The 9,423-nt window shown below is 61.2% G+C and overlaps 1 protein-coding gene across 1 annotated transcript; it reads left to right on the top strand.

Annotated features, from left to right (window-relative positions):
- Positions 1-13: 13 nt before the first annotated feature.
- Positions 14-9,417, top strand: LOC113977288 (zinc finger protein 362-like). Its single transcript, XM_027703287.1, is given in 10 exon segments — positions 14-66; positions 177-261; positions 4,928-4,967; positions 4,969-4,992; positions 5,130-5,376; positions 5,458-5,779; positions 5,876-6,100; positions 7,852-7,930; positions 8,016-8,174; positions 8,250-9,417. Coding segments are annotated over 9 exon segments (1,254 nt in total). The 5' UTR covers positions 14-66; positions 177-220; the 3' UTR covers positions 8,367-9,417.
- The last annotated feature ends 6 nt before the right edge of the window (positions 9,418-9,423 follow it).

Genomic DNA, 9,423 nt, shown 5'->3' with positions numbered 1-9,423 from the left:
TTTTTTTTTTTTTTTTTGTTGTTTTCTCTCTATTTTCAGGCAAAACCCCACGTTCCCACGGGTCGGGTAGGTCGGAGCCGCTTCGCTTTTGTTCCTCCGCTGTGGGATCTCGCGCGCCGGGGGCTGGCGGGGGGTTCGGGGTGTGTGAAGTTGTCCTCCTCCTTGTCCCCCCGTAGAAAAACGCCCCACGTGCAGCACCCGGTCTCAGCTAGAGCTGGAGATGGACGCGGATAAGGGGAAGCAACGCCAGTACTCGCAGAGGTGGGCATTGGTGGCTGGATGGAGGGGGAAAAGGAAAAAAATCCCTGTTTTTTATGTATTTCCATGCTGGAATAGCGTTACGACTTGAGGGTGTGCATGCATTTGTGTGCTGGTGGAAATAATGTGTATATGCACGCCACAATCCAGGCATTACGTGTGGATATATATATTTATATACAAATAGGGGCAGGGGGTCCTGGGGGGGTTCGGGGAGGCTCCCTGCCTGCCCCCTGCCCACTCCCAGCATAGATAAGACCCCTTGATGTTTCCCTTTTAAGAAACGTGCCTTTATACGCCTAAAATAATCATTTTCTCCCTCGGCCCCCCCCTCCTCCTCGTGTTTTCTTCCCTTAAAAATGTGGATTTTCGGGAGGTGGGTGCGATGTCACGACAAGTGCATGTTGGATCCGGCGCGTCCGCTCCCCCCTCGGGATGAACCCTGCCCGTGCCTCGGTGTCCCCGCGTGCTGTCACCCCCCCTTGCCAGTTGGAGGGGGTGTTGGTTGCCCCCCGGGCTGGTTTGTGGGTGCTGCCTTTGCCTTGCTGGTCTCCTCGAAGGGGATGTTTGGGGTGTGGGGGGAGCAGGACCCCCCGCGCCGGTGTGTTTTGGTGGAACGTGTGCCCCGCGTTTGGCACGAGCGTCACCCCCACGGGCTCCCCGCGGGCTGTCCCCGTGTCCCTTCGGTGGATGACACGACCCCCCCTGCGGATTCAGGGTCACGCTGCCTCAGCCCCCACCCTTTGGGGGCTTCCCCCTGACTTGGGCACCCCGTGGTGGTCCCCAGCGTGGCTTTGCCCCCCCTCCCGCTTGCCGCCAGCGCTCGGCTCCTCACCCTGCCCCGCACACCCCCTTTACCACGCGGAGACCCCCCGGCCTGGCCTGGGGGGCTCGTTTTGGGTCGGTTTTGCTGGAAATGCAGAAGGAGGAGAAGCCCCAGCCCAGGGCCCTTCGGGGGGCGGAAGCCGGGGCTTTAATTGGTTCCATCTTGGGTGAATTCTTGCGGCGCGGGGCCACCCCCTCCCCGAGCCCCCCGTGGCTTGGGGCTCTCCTGGCCTTCCTGCTTCCCGGCCTCCTGCCCCCTCGGCTGCGGGGTGAATCCCTCCCGGATGAGCACAGTCGGGGCGGGAAGGGATGTGCCTTCCCTGAGGATGGGGCCGGATGCTGCTTCCCACCCCGGTGGCTTTGGCATGTGGGGGGTTTGTGGATGGGCTTTCCCTCCAAAAACCCTCCTGCTCCAGGCAAACCCCAGGGATACTTGTTCTTATGGGGGGGGCCTTGTGTTTTGGGGGGAAACTGAGGCACAGCGCGGGGCAGAGCTGGGTTCTCTGGCCCGGGGACGCGGTGTCACTGTCCCTGGTGTGGGATTTGGGTGGGGGGGGACACTCGGGGGACCTCCCCCTGCTTGGCTCTCGCCCACCGCGCCGTCTCGGGCCGCCGCCGGCTTTCCTGCGCTCGCCGCTTGGCACGGGGAGGGCAGGCGGGAGCTGTGCCCCGGTGCCCTCGCTGGGACACTCGGGGGGACACCACGCTCGGCGTCGAGGACACGCTGAGCCACCTAGTGCTGCTCTGCTGCCCCCCAAACCCCTCCCCTCGCCTCCAGCCCCCCCATTTTCCAGCCGTGCCGGGTCGGTGGTCGCTTGCCGGGCCCCGGGAGCTGCCCCTTGAGCTGCCCCTTGAGCTGCCCCTTTTCTCCCGGCGGTGCCGTGAAAAGAAATCTCTTGTTTCTTTTTATTTCAGCGAAGGCGAGACAGAGAGGGCTGCCAAGGTAGAGGCGTTCCCTAGAGAACTGTAGCTTGACTTAGCGGCAGTTGGGTAGGAAGTTGGAAGGCTCTAGTGAGCTCGTGCCCACCCGTGCCATCATCTACCTCCCATCAATCTGGAGCCTCAGCGACACGTCTCCCCAGGCAGCTGCGCCCACCTGGCTCCAGAGGCCACCCTGTGAGTACCAACCACCTGACGGCTCCGGCACCGCTGCCCCCGCTCTCCCCTCGCCACCCCCAGCCCCGGCTCTCCGGCTTCTCCCGCTCTTCCCTCCCCATGGGAAGGAGGCTTTTGGTCTCTTTAGGGTGCTGCCGCTTCCCCCCCGTGGCCCGGCGGAGCGGCGATGCCGTGGGAATCCGGGGTTCAGCCCCTGCTTTTGGGGCTCTGCGCATCTTCCTGCTTGCTCTTCCCACGTCCCTCGTTCCCGCTTGGGTCCCCACTGTGCTTTGGGCACCCTCCTTGTCCCCTGGGATAAACCTTTGCCATCCCCTCAGCATCCAAATCCGGTGCCTGTGGAGGATGCCGGGCTCTTCCCTCCGTGGTTGGGACCACGCCACTGGAGATGTTACCCCTGGGGGGGTTTTCCCCTGCCCAGCCAAAATCTGGGGGCACAGAGAGCCCTGCCACCCCCATGCCCCGCAGAGATGCGCCGCAGCATTTCCCCACCCTCCACAATTTCCATTTTAATGGATTTTCCTTTTTTTTCCGCCTTTGCTGCATGTCAGCTTCCATTTTTCATAGTTAGCTGAGAAAAGAGAAAAAAAGGGAGTTTTTATATATATATATACATATCTCTATTTTTCCATCTGCTTTCTCCCCTCTCCCACTCCCTCCCCCAGCCCCGGGAGAGGGGGGACGCCGTTCCCGACCAAACACCGCGGGATTTACCACACGAAACCGGGACAGGAACAGGGATTTTGATCGTTATTTTGGCAACGCCGACCATTTCTTCCCTCTTGTTCATCCAGCTCCGAGCACGCTGCTTTTACCAATAACTCCTCGTTTCTTTAGCCAGCCCTCCCCAGGTGGGGGCGGGGAAACACGTGATGTTTGCGCTTTTCTCCCCAAAATACCCTCCCGTGGCTTTGCGGCCCCTGCCCAGCTTTGCACGGGGGGTCCTGGCTCTGGTGGGGGGGTCTGTGCCGTGTCCTGCTGGTGGTTTGGGGGCCACGTGGCTGAGGTTCATCCGTGTGGGCGCTGCTGTCGGCTCCTGGCGGGACAGGGAGCGGGACAGATGGACGGATGGGAAGGACAGAGGTCGAGGGGCACCTGCTGGGATGGGGGAGCAGTTCCAAAATTCCCTTTTCTAATCATAGCTCCGGTTTCCTGTTTTCCCACGGCCGCGCCGGGGCAGGGGGTCGGTGCTGAAATTGGGGGGGTCGGTGCCGGGCGCTTGGCTGTGCCGAGGGGGCTCGGAACCCTCTGCCTGTGCTCCTCCTGCCTCCACATCATGAGGGGTTCCCTGCTTCCAGCTCCGCTTTTGGCCCCTCTTCCCAATGTCCAGCCCCTTGTGCCGGCGCCGGAGTCGCTCATCCCATGCTCATCGTCCCAAGGGATCTTATATATATACATATATGTGTATGTATGTGTATATATGTGTGTATACGTAGCCAGTGGGTAAATGCACGGCGTGGGCGGCCTGTGGGTACATATATAATTACCCAAAACACCTGGGGGGGGGAAGAGGTGCATTCCATATTCCCAGTGAATTCCCATTCCATGGCTCCAAGCGGGACCCCGGCTCTGCCTGCCCTGCCGGGATCCGGCGCCGCTTCCACTTGGAAAACCCAACATTTGGTGCGGTGGGGAGGTGACCTGGGGCAGGTCAGGGCTGGGGAGGGGAATTCCCAAAGCTGGTGTTGGGGTCTGCCGTGGGAAATGGCTCCTGTTCCCCGACTCCCCAAAAACGCGCCTGTGCCGTCCTGCTCTGGAGCGTGAGGGGGGGTTCCCTTCTTCCTGCCTCAGTTTCCCCCCAAAAATTGGGGGGAATCCCACAGTTCCTTCAGGCTGTTGGGATGCTGAAGGAGTCCCTTTCTCTGGGGCTGTGGAGAGCTCAGGGTCTGACTGAAACCCAAGGCAGCGAGCGAGTGTGAGGAGGAGGAGGAGGAAGAGGAAGGCTCATCACCCCCAAATCCCACTGCCCCCAAATCCTGCCACCCCCAGGGCTTCTGGGGACACGCACTGCTCCAGTTTCTCCCGGGATCCCGGCCATGGCCTGGTTTATTTTGGAGCGGGAGCTCCTGTGGGACCCCTCCCGTACCTCCCACCCTTTCCCCCTTGCCCCCGTGAGGGGATTTGCCGGCGCGGCGGTGCCTGGTCGTGCTGGGCCGTTCCACTGGGATCACCCCCTCGCTGTCCCCTTCCAGCTGCTTCCTGTTACCGAGAATGGGTTCAGAATTAATTTCCCCATTGCCTTAAAGCGTCTCCATAAATCTCCCGGCCCTGCTGCAGCCGGGGGTTCCCGCCCCGCCGCTCTCGAGGGCTTCGCTCGCCTTTGGGGGGGTTTTTGGAGGGGAATTCAGCTGGGATTTGCCATCTCCCACAGCAGTGTCCTGTCCACTCTAATCCCTCCTGGATGGGAAGGATACCTCCAGAGCTTGGGAGATATCCCAAGCTTTTTCCCTCAAATGTCAGCCTTCCCCCTTTCCCAAATTGCATCCGCTGGTGTTTCGGGGTCTCGGAGACAGGCGGGTGTCTCCCTGATCCTGCAGGAATTTCCATCTGGGAAGATGCCTGTGGGGGGTTCCTCAGCCCTGCCTGCTCCCTGCCCTTGCTCAGAGCCTGGGTCTTGCTTCCTGGGGGGTGGTGGTTGGTTTGGGGGGTCGGAGCCCCCCAAGGGAGGTGGGAGGGAAGGGGGTCCGTGCGGGGACCGGTGACACCCCATAACCAGCCCCTCTCTCCCCAGGATGGCGGAGCCTCGCTTCAACAACCCCTACTTCTGGCCGCCCCCCCCCCACCATGCCCAGCCAGGTAGGACCCCCACAGTGGGATTTTGGGGAGGGGGAAAGAGGGATGGACATGGAGGGGGAAGCCCAGGGGGAGGCAGGGTGTCCCGGGGATCCCGGTTCCTGCGCCTTGACCCACCTCTCTGCCTTCCTCCCCCTCAGCTGGACAACCTGGTCCTGATCAACAAAATCAAGGAGCAGTTGATGGCGGAGAAGATCCGCCCCCCACACCTGCCCCCCACCTCGGTGGCCTCCCAGCAGCCCCTCCTGGTGCCCCCCTCGCCCGCCGAGAGCAGCCAGTCCATCATGTCCCTGCCCAAGCTGCAGCAGGTGCCGGGGCTGCACCCCCAGGCCGTGCCCCAGCCCGACGTGGCCCTGCACGCCCGGCCGGCCACCAGCACCGTCACAGGTACCACGGGGGCCCCCCGGGCCGGGAGAGCACAGGGGGCCCCTCCAGAGCCCCCACCTCCCCTCTCCTCGCCCTCGCCAGGGTTGGGGCTGGCATCCCGCGCGCCTGCCGTCAGCACCTCGGAGTCCAGCCCGGGAACCGGGACCACCACGCCCTCGACCCCCACCTCCACCAGCCAGAGCCGCCTCATCGCCTCCTCGCCCACCCTAATCTCAGGAATCACCAGCCCCCCCCTCCTCGACTCCATCAAGACAATCCAGGGCCACGGCTTGCTGGGAGCGCCCAAGGCCGAGCGGGGCCGCAAGAAGATCAAGGCGGAAAACCCCTCGGGCCCGCCCGTCCTGGTGGTGCCCTACCCCATCCTGGCCTCGGGGGAGACGGCCAAAGAGGGCAAGACGTACAGGTAGGCACCCCCCCGCCTGCCGTGGGGGCCGGGGCGCTGGCGGGGCCACCCCCGCCCCAGCCCGGTCCCTGCGGGGTTCTCCCCCACACCCTCCAGGTGTAAGGTCTGCCCCTTGACGTTCTTCACCAAGTCGGAGATGCAGATCCACTCCAAGTCGCACACGGAGGCCAAGCCCCACAAGTGCCCCCACTGCTCCAAGTCCTTCGCCAACGCCTCCTACCTGGCCCAGCACCTGCGGATCCACCTGGGCGTCAAACCCTACCACTGCTCCTACTGCGAGAAGTCCTTCCGCCAGCTGTCCCACCTCCAGCAGCACACCCGGTGAGGGACCCTCGGGAGGGCTGGGGGACCCTCGGGGAGCCCCCTTGGCCATAGAGGGGCCCTGCACCCTGCACTGGTGGCTCTGCTGCCCTGCGTTATGGTGCCCCTTGGCCCCGCTGCTGCCTTCATCCCTGCCACGTCACCACCACCATCCCCACCACACTCATCATCTGCAGCACCTTCATCCTCCCCAAAACACTCGTCAGCACCTTCATCATCCCCAACACCTTCATCATCCCCAACACCTTCATCATCCCCAACACCTTCATCATCCTCAACACCTTCATCATCCCCAACACCTTCATCATCCCCAACACCTTCATCATCCTCAACACACTCATCATCCCCAACACACTCAACACAACTACCATGATCCCTGCCATGCTCATCATCTCCAGCACCTTCCTCATCCCCAACACACTCATCATCCTCACCACCACCATCATCCCCAGCACCTTCATCATCTCCAGCACCTTCATCATCTCCAGCACCTTCATCCTCCCCAAAACACTCATCAGCACTTTCATCATCCCCAACATCTTCACCATCCCCAACACACTCATTATCACCACCTTCATCATCCCCAACACACTCATCATCCCCACCATGCTCACTGTCCCTCTCAGTGTCTCCAACACCTTCATAGTCTCCACCATACTTGTCACCCCTACCTCACTCACCACCCTCACTGTGCTCATCCATTCCCCCCCACACTGACTGCCCCCATGGCCTTCATCATTCCCACCACACTCATCATCTCCAGCACTTCCATGGTCTCCACCACACTCACTGTCTCCACCAGCTTTGTCATCCCCACTGTGCTCATCATCCCCACCGTGCTCATCATCCCCACCACCGTCACAGCCTTCAGTGTCTTCGTTGTCCCCACCACCTTCTTCCTCCCCGCCACACTCATCATCTCCAGCACCTTTATTGTCCCTACTGTGCTCCTCCATCTTCACCCAGCTCATTGTTCCCACTGCTTTCTTCATCCCCACCACGCTCCTCATCCTCACCACCTTCATTGACCCCACCATGGTATCTGTCCGTGCTGTGTCAGTCCATCCTCACCACCTTCATTGGTCATCTGTCCGTGCTGTGTCAAGTCCATCCTCACCACCTTTACCCTCCCTGTGACCCTCATCCTCACCACCCTCATCTTCCCCACCACACCAGTCTGTCTCCACTGTCTTTGTCATCTCCACCATCCCCACCATCCTCACCACTTTCATTGACCCCGCCATGGTCACGTGTCTGTGCTGTGCCAGTCCCTCCTCACCACCTTCATCCTCCTCACCAGGCCCATCCTCCTCACCAGGCCCATCCTCCCCACCTTCACCGTCCCCAGCACCTCCATCCTCTCCCATATCCCAGCCCCCCACATCCCCCTCCTTCCACCTGTCCTGGAGCCCCGATGTCCTCGTGCCCCCGATGTCCCCAATGTCCCGATGTCCCTGTGTCCCTGATGTCCCCGTGTCCCTATGTCCCCGTGCCCCCAATGTCCCCATGTCCCCAATGTCCCCATGTCCCCATGTCCCCGATGTCCCTGTGTCCTCATGTCCCCGATGTCCCCGTGTCCCCGATGTCTCCATGTCCCCAATGTCCCCGTGTGCCTGATGTCCCTGTGTCCCCATGTCCCCGTGCCCCCAATGTCCCCGATGCCCCCATGTCCCTGATGTCCCTGATGTCCCCGATGTCCCCGTGGCCGCGGTGTTGGCGGGGCGGTGACGTGACCATCTGTGCGTCCCCAGAATCCACACCGGCGACAGACCCTACAAGTGCCCCCACCCTGGCTGCGAGAAGGCCTTCACCCAGCTCTCCAACCTCCAGGTCAGTGCGGGGGGCCTGGGACAGGGGGGGCAGCGGCAGGGGGGTCCCTCCAGCCCTGCCTGACCCCCCCCGTGTGCCTCCCCAGTCCCACCAGCGCCAGCACAACAAGGACAAGCCCTACAAGTGCCCCAACTGCTACCGGGCCTACACGGACTCGGCCTCGCTGCAGATCCACCTGTCTGCCCACGCCATCAAACACGCCAAGGCCTATTGCTGCAGCATGTGCGGCCGTGCCTACACCTCGGTGAGCACGGGGGGCACCCCACACCCCCCCAGAGCCCCCCTGGGCCCCCCCTGACCCCTGTGCCCCCTTCCCCAGGAGACCTATCTGATGAAGCACATGTCCAAGCACACGGTGGTGGAGCACCTGGTCAGCCAGCACTCGCCGCAGCGCACGGAGTCCCCCGGCATTCCCGTACGGATCTCCCTCATCTAAGCGGGGAGGGGGGGCGGCAGCAGGACCCCCCCAGCACGAGGAGGAGGAGGAGGAGGAGGAAGGAGGAGGAGGAGCCCCCCCCGGCGCCGCGGGCCGTGCCCCCGCAGGTTTGGTGACACCCAAAGACGGTTTCAGAGCACTTTGAATCTCTGCGGTTTGGTTTTATTTTGGGGGGGAGGCGGAGGGGGGGGAGGGGAGCAGTGGGGAGTGGGGGCGTCACCCCTGCCCCCTGCCAGACCCCCCAGCCCCCCTCCCCCCGTTTTTGGATACAAATATATATATATATTTATTGGCCAAGAACTTGGTGCTGCTAAAAAAACCAGAAATTCACCCCAAAAACGAACCGTGGACGGAGCAAAAACGCAGCTGGGGGAGGAGGGGGAGCAGAGGAGGGGGGGCCCCCACTGCCTCCCCCCCAAACGGACTCTGGGCCCGAGCGCCTCCATTTGGGGTTGATTTTTAACCATTTTGGGGTTTTTTTTGTGTTCTTTTGGGGTCCCTTTCGAGGGCAGAGCTGCGTCCCCCCGGGGCTGGACCCCCCCCATCCCACAGCCCCGCTTTTGGGGGGTCTGGGGGGGTCCCACCGCTTTGCCTTGTGCCTGCCTGTACATACCCCCTGTATAGAGCCTGGGGGGTCACCCCCCAAACCTCATCTATATTCTGTACCTTTTGGTTCATTTTGGATATTAACTGTGTTATTTTTTATACACTTTTTAAGCCTTAACTCAGCGTTTCTTTGGTTTTTTTTTTTTTGTTGTTGTTCATTTGTTTTTTGTTTTTTTTTTCAGGGTGTTTTATTTACCTTTTATTAATTTTTAACCCCCGTTCTTTTTTACCCCCCCCATTATTTTTACCCCAGTTCTTTTTTACCCCCCCCATTATTTCCCCCCTCGATGTTGTACGATATCAATATTGTAACCTTTTTTGTCAGCATGTTAATACTGTGTAAATAAGCCTCTTATACACTTAACCCCCCCCCCTTTTTCTCTCCTCCCCCCAACCCCAAAATTTTGGGGCTTTTTTATTTTCCTTGCTGCCCAGCCAGGCCAGGCCCCCC

This window comes from Neopelma chrysocephalum, unplaced genomic scaffold (assembly GCF_003984885.1).
Source record: "Neopelma chrysocephalum unplaced genomic scaffold, ASM398488v2 Primary Assembly neopelma1_222, whole genome shotgun sequence".
Classification (NCBI taxonomy): Eukaryota; Metazoa; Chordata; class Aves; order Passeriformes; family Pipridae; genus Neopelma; species Neopelma chrysocephalum.
The sequence above is the reverse complement of the archived record's forward strand: the minus strand, read 5'-3'. Positions and strand labels throughout refer to the sequence as shown.